Consider the following 22329-nt stretch of genomic DNA (forward strand, 5'->3'; position numbering starts at 1 on the left):
AATGGACTAATAATGTCCATTAATAAGATGCCAGATTTAAACACCTGCACGATCTGATTTTCAGATCTTCCTGTCCAGCGTGGATCAGAAAATAATTGGCATCCGCACGCAGAGGTGGTCGTTATGAGGGCCGATGTCATATTCCGAGTGGACGGATTTTGATGCGGAGCTTCAGGATGCCACCTGTTGATAAGCGAGGGAAATGCTGAAAAGTTTCAGTATCCAGTCTGGCGCCAGGAAAAAAAAGAATCACGAAAATGAAAAGCCAACTTCCATTGTGAAATCTCAAACTCAAGGAAAAGTATAACTACAAGCCAAACCTTTTCCCTTGCCAGACACCCAGACTTTAGAACTTCCCTCATTATGCCCTCAAAATGAACTCGACCCTTTCATTTAGAGACTTCAAGACTCATCAAAAAGCATTTTCCTGTGTAACCTTCCACCTCTTAACATCAACTGCCCCCTGCTCTCTCCTAATCCATTGTCCCCTTACCCCTTGGCTGACCTCCTGTTGACTGTTATTTGCATTTAAAACCTGTTCTCTGTAAGGCACTCCACTACCCTTGTGGCTAGGTCTGCGCTACATAAATGCCTAATATCAATATGTTGTCTGTGCTTTGCACCAATAAGGGCAGATATGCAGCATCGGAGCTCTTAGTTCCAAAGGACAGTGGTTCAAAGCAAATAAAAAAAACTAATAATGCCACTATTCAAAGTCAAAATCATGAAGGTTTAATCAAAAATACTGATCATTACACAAGAGAAAGAGGTATGTAGTCAGTTTAAATCAACATAAATATCTCTTTGATAAAGAGAAATTTCCAAGGATAGAGTTAAATCAAATGGCAATCCGGATAGGAACTGCTGGTCTGACACGCATCCAAACAAGCCACTTTTTATACTCCCGCTCATGACAGGGCGTGAAATGAAGTAATAATGAAAACCAATAGCTCTTCATAAGCATATGATATATAAACTGCAACACTGCTAGAAACGCATTCGGAATGCATAACTAATGCTAATTCTTAACGAAAAATCAAGAGACATGGGAGGAGCTTCGCGCGCATCCGAGATGGCCGCGTGAGCACAGGGCTCCAGAGGACCCTTGCTGCCTCCCGCATTTATCCTGGATAATATCCTGAATTGATGGAAGGTCTTTGAAGACACAACCCGGCTGATGTACTAGCAGGTTTTTGGGTCGGAATCGGACACAGGGTCCCCGAGTTTTGCCGTCCTGAAATTTGTGGCCTTCTCCATGGAACAGCCTGGACCTTGAGTTGTAGCAGTGCCCAGGTCGTAATTTAACAACGGCTTGAGGGGATCCGACCACAGCCTCACTTCACTTTCGGTTTCGTTTCTCCAGCGCACTGTCTCCTATCTGCGGTGTGTCTGTTGATCGGACGAGCTCCGATGCCAGCTCATTGAGCTTCGAGCTAGCGACTGTTTGGCTGTGGACTCAAATTGGCTCAACTTCGCCTCCTGTATTCTTGTGTGTGAATTTTAAGGAGCCATTTGGACCAGATCCCAAGCCTCCCTCCGGGGTACCCGGCTCGCCATGACGGGCAAGCCTGAGAGTGAGAAACGGAAAGTCAAGACCACCACCCGTGGAGGTTCAACCCAGACTAATGTAATGGATCGCTACACACTTTCTAAAGGATCCCCTGGTGGCGCACCCAAGACCTGAGAGGAGGCTGTCGATGATCCTGCTGTATTGGCGGAATTAACTCTACAGGACGTGATGGGCGCCATTGCTGGTATTCAGTCTTCTATTGGCCAACAGTATGAAGCCTTGGCTCTGAAGTTGGACACGGTGGCTATTGATGTTAACCTCATTCGAACTGATTTGGCCAAGACGAACGAGAAGGTGAAGTTATTGGACCTAAAGACATCCAGCCTTACCACGGATGTGTCCGACTTGCAAACAGAAGTGCGCAACCTTAGATCTGCTAATGACTTTTTTGCTCGTCGCTTGGAGGATTTTGAAAGCCGTGCACGGCGCAACAACGTGCGTATTATTGGGGTCCCGGAAGATTCTAGTTCACTTGCCACTGATCTTCGAGTGGAGGACCTCATTCTTAATTATCTTGCACCCAAGGGCCTGAGCAAATTCTTTGCCATCGAACGTGCACACAGAGTGCCAGGGGGACAGGCGAAGCCCGGTTCCCCCCCCCCCCCCCCGTCCGATTATTGCACGGATCTTCAATTTTAGAGATCGCGACGCCATTTTGCAGGCGGCACGGACAAGCGGTCCTATGCAGTTCAAGAACGCTGCTGTGAACTTTTATCCGGACTTTTCTCAATCGGTCCAGAAACAACAAATGGGATTTCAAGGGGTGAAACGGCGACTAAGAGACATGGAACTAAAATATGCTATGTTATTCCCGGCCCGACTGCGTGTTGAATATGACAATCGAACATTCTTCTTCGTCAGGCCTGAGGAAGCGAGTGACCGGTTGGACACTTTGCCGGCTCGCCGTGCTGGCCAGGAACATGCTGGTGGTGCTGAGGGGGGACTGATGGAACAAGAATGATTATGGTGCCTGTGTCCGGAACTCTATTCAACATGACCAGCTGAGGGTCACTGACTTCTTTGATCATTCCATTCGTATCTTGGGAGGTAGCGGGGATGGCGGGACCCTTTCTTCCTCTGGGGTTTTCTTTGTGTAGATTAGTTCTTTGTTTGTAAGTGTTAGGGCAACAGACACACTGCAAATTGGGGTGGCTTTTGAGTCGGTGCAGGGGTTCAGGGTGGGGGGGAGTTGTGTTGGGAACCTTGGGGGGAGGGAGGGACATGTTTTGGGATTGTTTCTTTTCTTTTTCAAGGCAAGGTACTTTCATTATCTTTGACATTGGTGTGACGCTCGTTTTGCGATGGGAGTTCATTGTGGATCTGGATGTGGGGTAGAGGGTTGAGGGTATTATGCTGGAATGTGAATGGGTTGGGTGATCGGATAAAGAGAGGGGTGGTTATGCAGCTGTTGCGGCGCCTTTCGCCTGATGTCGTTTTGCTACAAGAGACACACTTAATAGGAAATACTTGTCACGCTCTTAATAGACGGGGTTATCGTCTTGCTGCCCATTCCGGATTTACATCTAGTTCTAGAGGAGTGGGTATTTTGCTTAGGGTTTCCCTCCCCCTCGAGGTTGATGATGTGATCCTTGATGCCAGGGGTCGATATGTTGCACTTGTTGGACGGTGGGAGGGAAAACCACTATTCTTTGGTATCGGTGTATGTCCCCCCGGGCTTACAATCCACGACATTTACGGACCTGGGGCGGATGGTTCTGGGTCTCCCGGAGGGTGTTTTGATACTGGGTGGTGATTTTAACTCCGTCATTTCTGGCAGAATAGACCGCTATCCGCCCCGAGATCTTCCTGCTGCGCAATCCTGGTTGGGTGACTTCCTGGAAACATTGGGACCTATAGATTGTTGGAGACTAATGCATCCAGAGCAAACACAGTTTACTTTCCATTCGGGAGCTCATGGTATTCTCTCTATATTGGATTATATCCTGATACCGGCTGCCCTGTCCCCCTCGATTGGAGAGATTAGACACTTGGCCCGGGGTATATCAGACCATTCCCCTATTTGGTTTCATTTTAATCTTAGCATCGGCGCCGAAGGGAGGGTAGCCCCGATTAACCCCTGGTATCTTCTTAACCCTAAGACTCGCACTGAATTGATTAAATCATTTGATCTGTATTTTACTGAGAATGCTGGTTCTGTATCCTCGCCTGTTTCGTTATGGGAAGCTTTTAAGACTGTGATCAGGGGACAGGCATTGTCTCTGGTGGGGTGTGCTAAGAAATGTAAGAATGAGGCAATTGTTCAGCTCGAGACTGAAATCACAGACCTGGAGACTGCATTGGAACGAGAGGTGTCTCGAGAAGCATTACATGTCCTCCGCCTTAAACAATTAGAATATAAAACTTTGGTTACTGATGCGGCAAAGACGATGAGTAGGGAACAGCAGGGACAGCTATATGATGTGGGTGATAAAGCAGGAAAATTGATTGCCTGGCTGGACAGAAGGAAGAGAGCGAGTCGAGTGGTTCCGGTGATTGAGGCATGTGGTGGTGTGCGTGTAACGAACCCTGTTGAAATTGTTGAATGCTTTGCTGATTATTTTCGGGAGGTCTATACCTCTGTGTCCGACAGGCCCGAGGAGGATTCGCAGCTGTTGCTTCGAGATATAGCACTTCCATGTTTGTCTGAATCGGATCGTGACTGTTTGGATGCCACGCCCTCGGTGGATGAGGTGGCTCTCGCGCTACGCTCCATTCATTCCAGCAAGGCCCTGGGTTCCAATGGCCTTCCTGTTGAATTGTATAAATTACGCCCTGATACTCTTGCTCCCTATCACCGTGATATGTTTTTGCTGCGCGAAACAGTGGCTCCCTCCCCAGAGATCAGCGTCTTGTGACCATTGTGGTGATCCATAAGGAGGGTAAACCACGGGATCGCTGCTCGTCTTATAGACCCATTTCGCTCTTAAATGCGGAGCCCAAGATCCTCACCAAACTGCTTGCTAATCGTCTGATTACGGTTATTGGCGACCTGATTCATCCGAATCATTCGGGTTTTATCCCGCACCGTAACACGGCATTAAATCTGCGACGTTTGCATGGTGTTCTCGCGAGGGCCTGACGCTGCGTGAACCGGCCATCTTGGCGTCCTTGGACGCCACGATGGCCTTTGATACAATCGAATGGTCTTATCTTTGGGCGGTACTCGCCAAATTTGGATTCGGCGCTGGTTTTATTGGTTGGGTCAAACTCCTGTATGAAACGCCACTGGCACAGGTGGTGGTTAATGGCCGTGTCTCCGTGCCTTTTACTCTTGGGAGGGGCACGCGACATGGTTGTCCGTTGTCCCCGCTCCTCTTTGCTTTGGCGTTGGAGCCACTCGCCGCTTGGCTACGGTGGGAACCTTCGATGAAGGGTATACGCTGGACGCCGGAATTTGAAGATCGCATTTCCTTATACGCGGATGATATTTTATTGTACCTTACATCTCCCCAAAAATCGCTCAACGTATTGTTTGACGTACTTAACTCCTTCGAGAAGAACTCGGGCCTTATCATTAATTGGTCGAAATCCTACATTTATGTACTTGCGGGTGATGTCCCTCGTTTGCCGCGGGGCTGTCCCATCCAGTTGTCGCAGTCTGGCTTTAAGTACTTGGGTGTGTTTATCTCGTTGGATCCGGCGGTTCGCTATGAACGTGATTTGCTCCCCCCACTCCAAAGGTTGTGCTCCGATGTAGCGCGTTGGCGTAAATTACCGTTATCTCCCCTAGGGCGTGCGGCCCTTTTTAAAATGATGTCCTTACCGCGGTTCCTATACGCACTTCAGAATAGTTTTGATGTCATCCCGTCGAAATATTTTCGGGAAGTAGAATCGTTGCAGAGGCAATTAATATGGGACGGACGTTCACGCATCGCTCTTCCAAAATTGACACTTCCCTGGTATGATGGCTGTATAGCGCTCCCGGACATTCGTAGGTATTATTGGGCCTCACACCTTGCTGCCATCAACCACAGGATGTATGGCCTGGCGTTGAATCCAGCATTTGCAATGGATAAGTGGCTGCTACCGGGTGGTGATTACTACAGGGCGCTTTATTCGGGACCCTCCCGTTCACAACTCTCGGGACCTACCGCCATAGCCGTGCGGGTATGGCATAGCGCAACGGCGGCTATGGGCTGGAGTGATAAATTAACTGGTGCAACTCCGCTCTATGCCTCTGCGAAGTTGGGTGGCCTATGGAAGACGAAGGGATTCGATAAATGGGACACGATCGGTATTAGTAAAGTGCGTGATCTCTGGGTTAAAGGAGGGGTGAAGACCTTCTCGGCTCTGCAAATAGAGTATAAGCTGAGTGACCGGGAAAAATGTTGTTATGTCCAAGTGCGCCATGCTCTGAACTCTGTGTTGCCAGTGGGTAGTGATATCCCGGATTCCTCCCCCCTCGAAGATCGTATACTAGACGGTTATGTGCCAGATAGTACTATCTCACTGTTCTATAAGAAAATGATTAATGACCGATCGAGTCTGCTCGATCGCCTTCGTGAAGCCTGGATTGCTGACGGTATTGAACTGGATGATGAGGACTGGCAGTCCGCGATCTCCTCTCCCAGGGAGGTGGCGATTCCGGCCCGCCTCCGTCTGGTCCAACTCAAGATCCTCCACAGAATCTATGTCACCGGTCCCCGTCTGATCCATATGGGCTACTCCACGGATGGCATGTGTAGGCGTGGGTGTGGTCTCCTTTGCACCTATCTCCATGTCATATGGGAATGCCCCGAGGTGATGCGATTTTGGAAACGTATACATGAGGTGATGGATGAAGTAACGGGTGTTGTGATGATGCCGGAAGCCCGACAATGTTTATTGAATGTGTGGGGTCCGAATGATTGACGTGTCGCAGCTTCGGTGGGTGACTCTGGCCAATATGGTTGCGAAGAGGGATATTGCGCAGTTGTGGGGGTCCCCGAGGCCGCCTACAGTGAATGCTTGGAAGGAGAGTCTGGATTGGTGCATGTTCAGAGAGAAGACAGTGTATATGGCAAGAGGCAGGCCCCAAAAATGGGGGAAGATTTGGAACCCGTGGAACTCATACCGTGGAGATATCTGTACGCCCCCACTCACTGCTATTCCTAGTCCTTCCCAGTCGCCCTGACCTACATTCCTTCTAGCTGTGGTATATTGTGCTGTTCATATGCAATTCTACCTTTGACACCCTCCCCTCATCTGTATTCAAAGAATTTTTTCTCCTGTGGTCATGTATCTCCCGTCCTCCTTGAGCGCAGACCTATTGGCTGTATTATTACTGTATTGCCTTGATTGTATGTTTGATGTGTTGTTTCCTTTGCTTTATATAATAAAAAGTTACACAAAAAAAAAAGAAATCAAGAGACACCACAACTTTGCACATCTGCTATACAATTAACCACTCTGAATCTCGGCAGGAATAGGAAAAGTCCTTGATTTGTTGCAAGAGTGAGTGAGTCCAGTTAGAACACATCTTCAACCGAAACCACGAAATAAATTACAGTTCGTTTTAAACCACCACCACAGAACAGATCCTATTTCAGCGATTTTCTTTTGATGGGAAAAAACATCACATTGCATTTGAAACGTGAAGAATAAAACAGCATTTTCTTTTCGTAATTGCAAAAATGTATGTCTGTAGTACCACCCAGTCAGGGGCCCAGTTACGTCAACTCATAGCCTGGTTATGCTAACTTAAACTCACATGAATCACAAATCTGCACTAAGAAAATAAATTAACCCTTGCCATAGTGTGGGCATCATTGGAATGACATTGTATCGACATACATGACCGAGTCTATTCATATCTGGCTGAAGCAACTGCAAGTACTTAATCAAAACGACAAATTCCTGAATGGGCACTGTATTTACAAACCAATCATTTTTTTTATGAGAATAGGCTTTGGGGGTAACAGTTTATCTTTCCAAAGTGCGTAGAAGAATGTGTTTATTTTCTGAACTCATTAATATTTGGTTACACTTCCAAATTAATTTTTAAACAGAAATTAGAGTGGTAATTAGTACCGCTGTATGAGAACCTTGTGTAAGAGTGGTGTAACTTTTCTACTATCTGAACCTGTAAGATCTTCTTAAGTGAGCAACTTCATTGCTGTATGTCGACCTTGCACTAATACGTATTTCCAAACTTGAGGAGCTCGCCTTTTTTTCATGGTTCTCCCAGACCTTTCTTAAGAGATCTTCAATAGTCACAGATGACTCAAAAGCTCCTTGGAGTGGGCAGGATGGTAAAATGAAAGAAATGTAAATGTAGACGTGTTGACAGGTGCAATGTATTTGCTGTGTGCATTTTTTAAACTGCTAATTGTTTTTAGACCATTTTGGGGGAAATTATGGGGAAACTGCACTATTTTACCACCATTTCCCAAACATGGTCCCAGAATTTAAATTTTGTAAAGATTTCTTGAGGCAAGTGAAGCCGAAACACTCCTGGGGAAGGAGAGACTTGTTTGGCCCATCGTGAAAGTACTGTCTTTTTTTCACATGTGCCCTTCTAAATCTTGAACTTTATTACGAATTTGTGTGAAAATTCTGAGTTTACCCTCAATTTTCCTCTTAAAATGTTTTCACTGGGAGTACCATCAACTTCCTAGAACCTCAATGGCGAATTTCTGTGGTTTCTATGCCCTTCACTTTGAAAGATCACTCATTGTGTGTTTCCTCTTGATTGTGCCTTACATTTGCCTTAAAAGTTGATTTCTCAAAGGCAGCAAAAAACATGTTGTTTTGCATTAAACCGTTGATGCTGGGTGCCATTCAGTGACCTGTTTACAATTCTCTACCGTTGGCTGGTCCTAAAAATAAACTACTCTTACTATTTTGTCTCCCAATTACAGGCTGCCCCACGGTGCCAACCTCTTTCGTCGCCATCCAATGGTACTCTCACTACCCGTAAGACATGGAAGATAGAACCTTCCTCATTCCTTCTACAGAACCTATTGCGGAGCAAGGATCCACATGCCTCTGCAATTTGTGAGTATTACTTCCTGTACTGCTAACACATCCCAGCCTTCTAAGCAAAGAGTAGTTCTACTACACATGCATTCCCTTCCTTTTAGATGTATCCCTTTAAAACGCCAGACCACCCCTGCTCATATATCAGCCCCACTTCTAATCCATCTTGGAGACTACCACAGAGCGCAAGGCTGATTTATTACCCGGGGAATATAAGGTTGGCCAGCACGGCCGGACTGGAAACCCAAAGCGTCCCTAGCAATTTTGTTGGACCATACCGCCCCCCCCCCCCCCCTTCACCGGGAGGGGGAGATGAGCAAGTTTCGAGCACTGCTGCTTTTGTTAGGGGTGACAGATAATGCAGTACCGCTGCAAAACCGGCCTCCAATAACAAAATCGTTCCCCACCCATCCAGCATCCCAGGCAAAACGGCTGATGCCTACTACGACCAGTCCGGTCGGCCAGGGCCTGCCATCTGTATGTCCTTTAAAGACAGAAGATGATTATCGAATATCTATCTTTCGTTTTCCATATTCAAACCTGCCACCCATGTGAGGACCTTTCAGGAAACCTGCTGTTTTCACATATATATATTTTCACTGAAAAAATTAAAGGTTACAGGGACGTTCTAGTTGGGCTCAGATTTCACCCGTACAAAGCCTGGTTAATTCAGCAGTTATAGTTACCTGAGCTAACTATACCTCACGCCCCCGCAATGCACTGCTTATGGCCTCACATATTACATTGCTCATGACATGGTCAGTGACATAACTGATGACATCATTCATGACATCTGAAATGACATCACTCATGACATCATCCAGTGATTGAGTGTTTTCTAAAAGTTACTGAGTGTTAAACATGTATAATAAGGTAAGTGGCTGTGGGAGTGACTGTATGGGCGGGTGAGTGGGTGTGCCAGTGGCTGAAAATGGCAAATGAGAGGGTGGAGGAGTAGCTGAATGGGTGACTGAGCAGGTACACAAGTGTCTGTATAGGTCAGTAACATGGTATATGAGTGACTGTATGGGTGCATCCATGGGAGTGTAAGTGGCTATCTGGGTGGGCGAAAGGGTGTGTGATAATGAATTGGTGAATGAGTGTGAGAGGTTGTATGGAAGAGTATGTGCTTGTCTCAGTGACTATGGGTGAGTGAGTAGGTATGCGAGTATCTGTATGCGTGACTGATTCAGTATGAGAATGTCTGTATGAGTGAATGTGAGAGTAGCTGTATTGGTCACTGGGTAGCTACAGGAGTGGCTGTTTATGTGAGTTAGTCGTTGTATTAGTGGCTGTATGGGTGAGTTGATGTGTTACTGGCTCAATGGATCAGTGAGTAGGTCTCACAGTTTGTATGGGTCTGCGAATGGAATGTCTGGTTGTGTGGGAGTGGGTGTATGAGATGTATGGGAGTGTAACTGGGTGTGTAACTGGTTCTGTGGATGATGTCATCAGTGAGGTCACTGACAATGTCATGAGTGATGTCATTTGTGAGGTCATAAACCGTGCATTGCGGGGGCATACGTTTTAGTTAGTTCAGCTAACTGAAACTGCCAAATTTCCCTGGTTTTGTACTGGTGAATTGTGAGCCTAACTATGGCGTCCCTGTAACCTTTGTTTTTTTTCAGTGAATTTCTAAGGTTTTTAAAATTCTATTTGCTAACTAGTGGAGAAAGGAGGCGGGCTTCCCACGATCTCTCAGCAATCCCACTGGGTGGGACTTACTGGAGGTAACAGGAGGGGTTCATGGTCCCCAAAGACCCTCAACACCCAAATGGACTACATCCCCCGAACAGTAGTTTGCCAGGAGGCGCATTTGCAGAGTGGTGGAGAAAGCGGGCGGGCCTCCAATGACCTCTCAGCAATCCCGCTGTGTGGTACTTACTAGAGGTTACAGGAGGGGTATTTGCCCCTCAGAGACCTTCAGGAGTTATGGGGACCAGTAGTGTGCCAGGAGGTGATTTCCCGGTTGTGAAAGGGGGGCCTCCGGTGACTTTCCCGGGCTGGAATTTTTAAATTGTTGTATGGTGAGGCACACAGCATGCCTCCCCATGCTGATTTCGGCCCTGGGTCCTGGCCTTTCCATTTATTTATTTTTACCGTAGGGGAGAGGGGGCCTCAGAGGCCCCCCTTTGAAGCCCGCCCTCTATTCTGGGCATCCTGCTCCCACCCAGGACACCCAGTGACTTTCGTTTGGGACTGCAGGATTCCCCGGGAGTGCCCCAAAGGTCCCTGCTGGCTCCCCGCCTCCTGCAAAATCTGGCATTGCTTCCAGATATATCAAGCTACTGGAAAGATAGCTCCCTGTGTCTGGAAGCAATTCTGCTCTGCTTCCAGCAAGCAAGAGCATTTTCAGTGCTCTTGCTTGCTGGAAGCAGAGTGTTTGCTGTGGCCTGGCAGAAACTGTAAACCTCTTTCCAAGCCACAGCAAACAGCTATGTCCCGGGGCGGTCACCCCAGGACATAGCAGGTATCTGCCTTGGGGGTAGGTGGCGAACCCCAGGGCCTTGCATGTCTCCAGGAGGGGGCCTTGTGGCTCCCTTCTATCTTGGATTTTTCCCCGAGGAGGTGGTGGTCCCCGGGGTGCGGGCAGGCCAAGTGGGCCCACCCACATCGATATTTTAAATTTCTACAGTGAGGTGGCTGTCCCCAGGGCTGCAAGGGGGGGGGGTTGTGCACACCCCCCATTCAATTTTACAAAGCCCCGGAGAGCATTTAAGCCCCCCCATTCAATGTTAAGAAGGCTCCGGGAGGTGGCGGTCGCTGGGGCTACGCGGGCCCCCCTGCATTATTACCATTGTTTGCCCCCGGGAGTGGCGGTCCCTGGGGCTGCGGGAGGACACGCAGCCCCCTGCATTATTTTACCTTTCTTTTCCCCAGGGAGGTGGCAGTCCCTAGGGCACCCGGGGGCCATGTGGCAACGCCCATATATTTAAAAGCTGATGCCCCTGGTATTTGGCAGGCCCTTTTTTCAAAAAACAAATTTTCTGCAAATCAGCAGATTCACCTGCAAATTCGCTGCAAAATTGAGCCTCAAATGATTTTGGGGACCGTTCCACCAGTCCTAGGGAGTCAGGGTATTCCTACCCTTCCTCCCTTTCTGCATTGTTTTCGTTTTTTTGAGGGACTCCGATCAAGCCAAGTCCCAAGATGGTTTCCAACACTTCCTGGTTGAAGAATTGGCAGCCAATCTGGGTTCTCTGTCTCCCTGCAAGAGCAAGTCTTTTTTTCGCAAAATCGTTGCAGTCACAGATATCATTAACTTTAAAAAAAATAGTTTCTCAACAATTGCTGAACATATTTACACCAAATAACAAAGTGTGAGCTGCGTAACCAAATTTACATTTCTTCCAGATTTTGGTGTAATTCCGTCCAGTGCTTTGGGCTGAAGGGGGAACATCGTTTACAATGAAACATTTACCAACCACTACCATTACAACGCAGGAATTACAACGAAAGTCGTTACAACGACTTTTGCTGGAGGGCGCTGTTGGATAGGGAATAGTTTAATTTTCTATCCAACACCTTCCCTACTATCCATGGGGACTGGAGTTCGAATAGAAAATTAAACTACTCCACTATCCAGCGCCCCCCAACGCAAGTCGTTGTAACGACTTGCGTTGTAATACCTGTGTTGTAAAGGCATGCATGGTAAAAGCATGCGTTGAAACGTCATACATCCGGCTGAAGGCGTGTTGACAGGTCCTGTGGGAATTAACATTGCAAACGCACCTTTTTAGAACCCCATTATATATATATATATATATATATATATATATATATATATATATATATATATATATTCACTCAAAAAACTATAAGTTTTAGTGGTGTTATAGTTAGCTGGACATTTTACTCATTTAAAACCAATGAAATTGCTCCTATATAGTTAGTTGTACTAACTATATTTCGCGCACCCGCAATCCACTGCTGATGATGTCACATATTAAATCATTCATGACATGGTCAGTGACATCACTGATGACATCTCAAATGACATCACTGATGACATCACTGATGACATCATCCACGTGACAATCACATACACCTTTTCATACACTATTACAATTTTTCATCACTGTTTGTAAAATACAGAGTATCATATTTAAATCCATTGTCACGGCAATACAAGTATCTAAAAATCCACTCAGTGATTCATAGATGTATACACACATCTAATCACTTACCTATGGATTCACTCATACATGCTGTCAATGAACAATAGACAGCATGTATATATAAATATATATATATATCCAACAATGCCCTCTAGCTTTTCCAGGACGCACAGTGTTAAGCCAGCCATCCGGCTTTCAAAGATATCACTCCATCAAGCCCAGGTAAATTATGGTGTCTGACGCGTTTCAGGGCTGCCGCCCCTTAATCATAGACTGCTCAGTTTGCTGCATTGATTGCTGCTTTATTTTGAAATTCTGCATGTTTTTTATTGGTTCCCTGCCCTTAGTGGGCTGCACTTCATTTGTGTCCTTTTCTATTGCATGCTGGGAATTGTAATATTCACAAAGGAGCCAATTATTTGCCTTTAGTTGGTTCAATGCTCAGCGTGCAATAGAAAAGGACACGAATGACGCAATCAATGCCGCACACTGAGCAGTCTATGATTAAGGGGCGAATGCACGTGTCAATTATAGTGAGGAGCGCAGGTACTGGACCTTAATCCTGCACCTAGTCCTCCTCTTTTTGATTCATGATATATGGTTCTTTAGTCATATAATCCAATATCTTTAAACCATCATATGGTGTTCATGACCAGTGGCGCCATAGTGGTGGGCTGGGGGAGAGAAAAGAAAATATTACTTACCTGCAGGCCGGCCACTGCCTCTCCTCCGTCCTCTTCCTGGCAGCACGGAAACACACAGGCTTCCAGAGTCCCCTAGCCAATCACAACGCTGCTGTGACCAGCATAACAGTAGTGTTGTGATTGGTGTGAGCGGCCTGGTTTGGTGCTCAGACAGGGAGTGGAAGCCTGTGCATGTTCTCCATTCTAGCTGTGCAATACAGCCAGTTGGTGCGCATGTCTGGCCATCCCAAGACGGCCGGCCAAACAGTCATGCGCAATTAGGTACACCAACCACTCCTCCCCCTGCTGGATGTGACAACAGCAAAGCCCTGCCACAAAACTGGGTTCAGCACAGAAAAATGATAACATTGTGTTATCCTTTTATTTTTCCTTTTTTGAACTGCTGAAAAGCAGTGGGGCGATGCTCCTTCACCTTGGTCGGGGAGCCGCCTCTGTCATGATCTTTCCCAGCCGTCCAGCTATCGTGCAAAATCACACACTTTATGGGAAACCTATTGAGAAACCTATTCCGTAGCTGGCTTAATTTTGATTTCCACCTTAAGAATGTTTAAAACATGCAGCAATATAGTGTGTGACGTCTTCAGCTTTTGATGCACGGTTTCAATCTTGAGTGTGATTTTGCACTAAATGAGTGGATGGCTGGGAAAGGAAATGAAGGCTATGTGGTGGTTTGAAGATATTGGATTGGATGGCTTTTAATTTTCTCTAGATGGTTGTTTTTTAGAAGGAAGTTGTGATAGGGTTTGATTGCTCCACCCTATGGGGACATGTATAGGGTACCTGTATGTCAATAGTTATGAATTGTTAATAGTGCACTTCTTTATATACATATTGAATAAGTAGTAATTATACATTTTGTGTTCTTCTTTTTTAAAATTAAAAATCTGTAATAGAAGATAAAACTGATTGTTCAAATCATGAAGAGATTTAGCTAATATCCAAGGGGCATTTGTCTAGTGTGCTATGACGGGGGTATAAGCATCGGAGCTGTTGTGTAAATAAGAGGCAGATTGCAAAGCATAGCATGTGTGTTAGTCAAAGATTGGTAAAATGCCCATCCGCAGTTTTTCAGACCCCGGCAACAGCGACAAAGATCCATCGATCAGAACCTCAAGACGCTCACTTCAGCGCCGCACAATGTGGAGGTCTGAGCACAGCACTGGCCTGCACAAAAGAATATAAGCAACACCAAAAGGGCAAAGACCCGGGCATAGTTCCTGTTTGCCAGTATTACAGATTCACTCCCCTCCTACCACCGCTTGCCTATCCTTAAAGGCAGAAGAGTAACACAGCGTATCTGGAGTCTTATCAGTCTTCCTACCCTATTGGGATCCCAGCGAGGGAGGCCGGCCACAGAGGGCTTGTGCATGCCATACAGCCATGACCGTTCGGATAGGAATGACAAAAATGCTACAGGAAACTCTGGTTGGAATGCCTTTCTTTATTGGCATTTTCGAAGCTACTTGCAGTATGTTGATAACATCCCATACATAGAACGTGGAGCGTGTCTGATTAGTGCTTCTAGATCAGGGGCGGTGGGTGACATTTGAAAGTGGTGAGGCAGCACCGTAGCGAGCGAGCCCAGCTAGCGAGCCCGAACCCCAAAAGGGGGGTTTGGGGGGATTACCCCCCCCCCAAGAAAATTTTGGAAAAAAAGAAGAAAATCGAGCATTTTCAAGCAAATTTGAGAAAGCAGGAAGGTTAATAAAGCAATTGTGAAAGTGCAGTTATTACATTAATTGTTGTCATTACATAGGCAGCTGCTTATTCAGTATAACCACAGTGCTTCATACATTCAGCCCTATTATGCTCAGGTGCTGAATTCAGACTATAAGACTTTCATGAAAATCTCAGCTCTAAGAGTAGAAGAAGTTGCACAGCAGTTGGGAAACAGCCGTCACAAAGCATTGGGAACCACGCGTTACCTTTACCACGTTTCCATTAGAACGCATGTGACTATCACGCATGTCTTTCCACACAGATGATAGTGTTTAGGTGAAACAAAATGTACTTAATATGGCATTTGATCAGTAAAATCTGTGCTTTGTTTTTTGTCCCCATTGGTGAATGCATAAATTTTGAGCATATATACGCAATCATTTGGAAAACAAAACAAAGCCAGAACACAAAAATATAGACAAGAAGTTTTGAACAATTTCATCTGTGCACTAGTGTCAGTTGTGCACCGGCATGTTGCCCACACTCCCTGTTGTAATAACCGCGATGTAACGTACAGCGATCTAAGTGATTGCCTTGTAACGTCACATATTCCTTTATATTATAGCGCTACTCATCCCAATGCAGAGTGTTAGAGTGCTTTACACAACATACACATTATCCATTGAAAATAAATCATGTAAGTCTGCAAATCAATGTTCAAGATGTTTTACATGAGACAGTCAGGGTTGCAAGGTGTAGGAGTTAAATGCCCTTCATATCTCACTGTGGTGTACTACAAGGTTTACAATGTATGAGCTGCAGTTAACAAAAGGATCTCTGTGCTCAAAACAGTAACCCACTTTACTATCTACATAAAATAAATCTGTGAGCTGAATGTTACATGCTTTGCAGGAGACAGCTGTGTTTTAAAAAAAAAAACATTTTATTGCATTTTCAGTTGGCATATGCTATATCAAACACATATCAGAGCACTATTGCATAATTAAGTGGTACATCTATGCTCACAACATTGTATAAGATTCACACCATGTGTGTTGCGATATCAGGAATAACAAACCTGAAGAAGGTAGTAACAAATTGAGGTTCAACAAGCCGCAAACTCCCCTTCCTACCCCTCAAGAACAGTGGGTGATTATGTTTTGCAGGAGAGACATTAACCTTCTATACTACTTTGATTCAAATATGGGACTACACAAAACACAGATCTCTCCCAAAATGTGTTAACCTCCAGAGTTCTCACCGCTATTATTATGATTCCCTGAGATCTCCTGGACACCTCGTAGCAGATGCCTTAACCCCATAAACTATTTTAAAATGCAGACTTTGCAACCAATTAAGCAGAACAGATCTACTTCCATGCTTTTCCTTGTTGCTAATTTCTTTATGGCACTGACACATACTGACTGAGTTGACACGCGCCACAGTTAGTTACTACAGCAAATGAATTTGAAAATACCTGATGATCAGCAAGCAACACTCAGCAAGCTTGAATGTAGGAGGACTGTACGGCCCACGGGTCGAGACTCGAGAGAGAAGCCAGTGACAGTGTACCACTTTTGGCCGCCATAAGTGTGGCAGGGTATGCTCAGACGTGAGTCCCTTGCTCACTTTGCCACTGGATTCAAGCAAGCCGGGCTGAAGACGGCTGGAATGAGAGAAAACGGTCCTCGGAAGCTTTTTTCCGGTCCAGGGAAGACATGGCTTGGCAGTTCGGGCTGGACTGTTCCCATGAGGCACAGGGTCAGACTGATTTGCATATAGCCATGTCTGAGCTGGGGTGGCAGAGTGGGCTAAAGAACGGTGATGGATTAAACCCAGATCTTTTGACTGGGTGTGAGTGTTTGATTGATTCAGATGCTCCGTCCATCACCACCCCCCTTTGTACCGCTAGTGACAGGGCAGAGGGCACACAGGCTGGCTCATGTGCACGCACCACAGTCCACGACTCCAGGTCCCTGCGGCAGAGCCTGGAACCCTCGATCAGGCAGGACAGTCTGGGAGCCTCTTGCATAGCACAGTGCCCTTGTCCCCCGGCACTTCCTGGATCCCTCCCTTCTACCTCTGCCGTGCAGCACAGCCTCAAAACCCTTCAGCCCCGGTCGCCCGCCTCTTTCTACTTTGCCATCCCTGGAACCTGCGAACCCGTAGGCCCATGGTCCGGCCGGCAGAGCAGCAAGACTTCAACCCACGGTGGAACCTGGACGTGTATCACAGCCTGACATGTTTGGCCTGTAGCATAACACGAAGCCTGGTGATGCAGCCAAGCCTGAAACCACTGCCCTGCAGCACGCCCAGCAACCCTGACCTGAGGTTGCTGGAGGGGTATTCGGATATCAGATTGTGCTGAATGGAAGATACGACTGGATATCAAGCCCAATTTGACTGGCGTATACAGCCTTGAAAAAATGTTAAATGCCCCTGGGTTCACGTGTGACAGTGGCAGAGGGTTCCAAGTAGGAGGATCACATGTTATGCAGGGGGATCCATGTGGAATGGGCATGTGGAGACCAGGAAATGGCGGATGCAAAGGCTGTCCCACCGCCTCCATTTCACACCAGGCAAACAGTAAGGCCACAGCACAGCATCAACTCAGACCATCACCCCTCTGAAGCTTTCCGTGGTAGACAACTACTGGATTGTGTTCCTCTCCCCCACTTTCCCCCATCACTAGCCCCTCGAAATGGCGTGACATTGTAACCCAATCCTTCCTTGGTGAGAGTGAAAGTGGAGCCCCAATGCCAGAGAATAACCACAGCCACATTCAGGACACTGACAGTCACTTTTAACTCTGCCAGCTCTCAAGCTTATCATAATTACCATTCAAAAGATACTATGGCTGTCTCCATATGCTGAACAAACAGATCCGATTTGGGATGTTGCCTTGATCTGGTTCGCAGATTAGCCAGTCAACAGTAAATAGATTTATCTTGAGTGTTTGATGCCTGTAAGGGGGAGGGGGGTTACTTCAAAGGTTCAGACAATCTTAGCGAAAATGACAGTAGAAACGGCAGACTTCTTTACCTCAATGATGAAGCACGTCAGGCTCTATTATGGCCTTTACCCACACAAGCGGGTTATTATTAGCGACAATTAGACTTTTATTATACATCACAAACATGGCTGGCTGGGTCTCCTCGTCTGATTTTTGACCCACAGAGAACCGGGGGCTCTGCAGAGGATGCCAGCCACGCGCACGGACCTACTTTCCCGCCAAGGCAATGAAGCGCCCGCTTGTCCTCTTTATTTGTACACATGGAACAACTAGAAAAAAATGACTGGTTTGAATCGAATGACCAACGATTGCAGTTCAAGCTGCGATTGGTCCCGCTGCGGAATGTGTATTTAATGTTTGATTGTATAAACAGAGAAAAGCCTGCGCTGAGGAGACAGCTGGAGGCGCGGTGTGATATTTGAATGAAACCTACACCGTAAGCCGCGCCCATCATCCCCCCAGCCAGTCTACCTATAATACCATGAGCCAAACTATGTTGCCGAAAAAGATGCGCAGGCCGCCAAGAGATGAAGAAGAACATTTAAAGTCCAAAATGGAATGTACGACTGGAATGGGGTGTTTGCAGCACATGGCAGGGGAATGTGCACAGAACTATTTTCTGATACATGTCCACGTGATCATTCACAGTAGGAGTTTCTGAGGCCAAACTTGCTGTCGGTGTAAACACGAAACCGAAAGTCAAACGTCAGGAGGCCATGTTAACGTAGAGACCAGTGACGTAGAGAGTGTGTTATGGGCCCCACTGCCAGGAAGGAAATGCCCACACCCCCTTGTCACAGTTTGAACGTGTAATACGGCAGTAAAAAGGTTTCACTCGCCCCCCCCCCCCCCCAGGCCTCTGTGCCCCTGTGACACCGACACCGCTCCACTAATGGATCTACTCACTAGCGAGACCTCGGGCGGGCCTCCCTGACGGTGTGACGCAGCTCTACGTGACACATCTGTAGCTTCAAATGGAAACTTTATTTCCAGGCTTCAGGTGTACCCTTTAAACGATAAAAGACATGTGGTATTAGACCCCAAAATAAAATTCACAACATATTTTTAAAGTCATTTCAGAGGTATGTTGGAAATTATACACGCCCCACAGTTGTTAGGGTCCTATCTGGAGCGCTAGCCCTGCAACACAGGCAGCCTGACGCTATGGCTTCCAAGCATATCAGCGTCAGCGGATGGATGTGAGGCTTTGGATACGCTCAATGCTGTGAGAGGGAAGGCTGGTCCGGTCCCAAGTGCGATTCGGAGCTCGGCGGGGAAAGTTTACAGTTAGGGCAGAGGGCAAACTCCTTCGCTGCAGGGGCATAGACGCTGGCATATACGTCAATGTACGGACACAGTACACACCCAGGGTCGAACTGGCATTTATCAGGTAGTGTCTGGCGAGTCCCAGAGCCCCAGAAATGGGATCCTCTGACTTCAGCAGCAGCACCGCGCAATGGCCAATCACTGCATGACTACATGAAGTCACACACAGTGATTGGCCATTATGCAGTGCGGCTCACCACCCAAGCGCGGCATCCAATCATGGATTGCCCTGCCCTGCTGCGCCGTGACCGGCCAATCCTGGCGCTGCATGCAGCACCAGGATTGGCTAGGGGGGCACACTGCTGCTCGCCTTGTGTCACCCTTTCTACTGCGGGCTGGTTCAACCAGCACCCCCCTGGTCACTCTCTATGGGGGAACGTGACTGCGCATGCTTGGGCAAGTTGCAGCCCCAAGCTTCACTTGCGCGTTTACAATCATTAACACGAATTACCTTGGCTGTCTGCTGTCACTCAAGCTGCAGACCAGCCCCCCTGCGCAGCGCACTCCCGGATACGTCGGGTCCTGCCCGGATTCCCAGCGGCGCGCGCGCTTACATTTTATTCGTGTGTCAGTGTTTATTTTTCTTGATTTTTCTTGCAGCCGTGGGTCCTGGGGCTAGTGGGGCTACACCCCCCCCCCCCCTACGCCCCAATGGACGCACCGCGGCTGTTCTAGATTCACACTCCTTTACGATGTCAGTGCAATATCTGGCACATGTACTACCATCATTCAACAATGTGGGGTAAAACCATTGGCAGCGCCCCCCCCCCCCCCCCCCCCCAGGCAGGCATTACGATGCAACATCAGGACGCCCCTGGCCAGTGCTTTAAATGGGGGGAAAATAGTGCAGGTACTCATTTAAATATGGCGAGTGAGCGGGGCTTGGGGGCGGGGCTTAGGGCAAGACATGCCGATACTTTTTGACTTCGATACTACTTGCAGCACATACCAAAACACACGTGAAATTTCTTTCAATAAAGAAAACCGGTTTGTTTACTCATTACACACAATGAAAGCCAAACGTGGCGATATTTTCACATTTCCGAGCTTTGTAATATATGCAACAGCAATACTGGTAATTGCTGTTGCTTGGCACAATTCTATATATTTCCGAGTGATACAGAAAGAAACAAGCAGACATGCACATACAAAGCATTCCACACATTTCATTTAATATAACTTCCAAGAGTGTTTCTATTCTCCCCCATCCTTTCTCTTGTTGTTGTCTCACACAAAAACAATCATAGGCAAGCAGACAAACATAAACGAACAGTTAACAAAAGAATCAGGTGGGAGTAAAGCCTTTCGAACCTGGTTACCTCCCACAGCTTTCTTAATGACGCTCTCACCACTGGGCTGCCTCGATGTCTGTGTTTGCAACACAGCCTGATGGTGAACTCCCGGACGGTACGCAAATGAGCCCGCGCTGAATTGCTCAGCTGGGCTCTGCTCCGGTCTACAGAAGTGCCTTGGCCAGGCGGGCAACTAGAGCCAAATTTCGGGGGGGGGCTGGAAAATATTTCGGGGGGGGTAATCCTTCCAACCACGGACTGCGTGGCTGTAAGAAGTGGTGAACACACAGCAAAACCCTAATTTACACGTAAATGGTCTTTTATAGACCAGTTAAGTACTCGAGTGCAGCTGCAATTAGACAGTCGCCAGCCCGTGAAGCTGTGTCAGCCCGGGCTGACACACACGACGGGGGGGGGGGCTGAAGCCCCGTGGGCCCAATGGGTGTTGCGCGCCTGGCCTTGGCTATCAATGAAAGGCTGCCAGCACCAGTGTTTCATGAGTACAGGTACCAGGGGCGGCTGGTGACATTTGAAAGTGGTGAGGCGTAAAAGTTCAGGATGAGCGGCATGTAGCGAGCGAGCGGAGCATACCTTCTAATTACACTTCCACCACACACAACACAAGGATGCTTTATTCCTTCTTCCGTGACACAACCCCAGCTGTGGATCCAGCACTGGTTCTACACCAGAGAGACAGACAGACAGACAGACAGACACACACACACACCCCCCCAGGTCAGCTGTGATTCAAGCAGCCTGCTGTCCACACGAGACGCCCACTCAATTCAGCTGTGCACCACCAGTGTGTCAGGCAGCCTGCTGTACACCAGATGCCCACGTGCAGCAGGTGTCCCCTAGTTCCCCTGGTCAGCTTTGCGGCGGGCACCCACCCAGCCCGGCTGTGCACAAAGTGTCTCAGACACTCACCCCAGCTCTAAGCCGCCACAGCAGCAAGCGTCACAGGTTGGAATCCCAATACATCCAACTCCTGCAGCAATGACATCCATCCAGCCTGCATCAATGACATCCATCCAGCCTGCATCAATGACATCCATCCATCCTGCATCCATGACATCCATCCATCCAACCTGTATCCATGACATTCATCCATTCATCCTGCATCAATGACATCCATCCATCCTGAATCCATGACATCCATCCATCCTGCATCAATGACATTCATCCATCCATCCTGCATCAATGACATCCATCCATCCTGAATCCATGACATCCATCCATCCTGCATCAATGACATTCATCCATCCATCCTGCATCAATGACATTCATCCATCCATCCTGCATCCATGACATTCATCCATCCATCCTGAATCCATGACATTCATCCATCCATCCTGCATCCATGACATTCATCCATCCATCCTGCATCCATGACATTCATCCATCCATCCTGCATCAATGACATCCATCTATCCATCCTGAATCAATGACATTCATCCATCCATCCTGCATCCATGACATTCATCCATCCACTTGCACCCATGACGTCCACCCATCCACCTGCAGCCATGAATTCAAACTGTCCTACATGACATTCATCCATCTACCCATCATCAATAGAATTCAATGTATCCATTCTCTCAGCATCCAGGAGTCACCACCCCCCCCTCTCCCTCCCCCATCCACCAGTATCCCCGGCAGGTTGCTGTGCCTGATATCCACCAGCGGGTGC

At 47.4% G+C, this 22329-nt stretch overlaps 1 protein-coding gene across 2 annotated transcripts in view; it reads left to right on the forward strand.

The window, feature by feature from the left end:
* KIFC3 (kinesin family member C3) overlaps window positions 1-22329 on the forward strand; it is a 446810-nt gene that overhangs the window by 224653 nt on the left and 199828 nt on the right. For both annotated transcript variants that reach the window (XM_078670026.1, XM_078670025.1), the window contains exon 2: window positions 8410-8545. In XM_078670026.1, coding sequence (XP_078526152.1) covers window positions 8410-8545 — 136 coding nt within the window. The remainder of the gene's footprint in view (window positions 1-8409; window positions 8546-22329) is intronic.

Source organism: Lissotriton helveticus, chromosome 12 (genome assembly GCF_964261635.1).
Source record: "Lissotriton helveticus chromosome 12, aLisHel1.1, whole genome shotgun sequence".
NCBI lineage: Eukaryota > Metazoa > Chordata > Amphibia > Caudata > Salamandridae > Lissotriton > Lissotriton helveticus.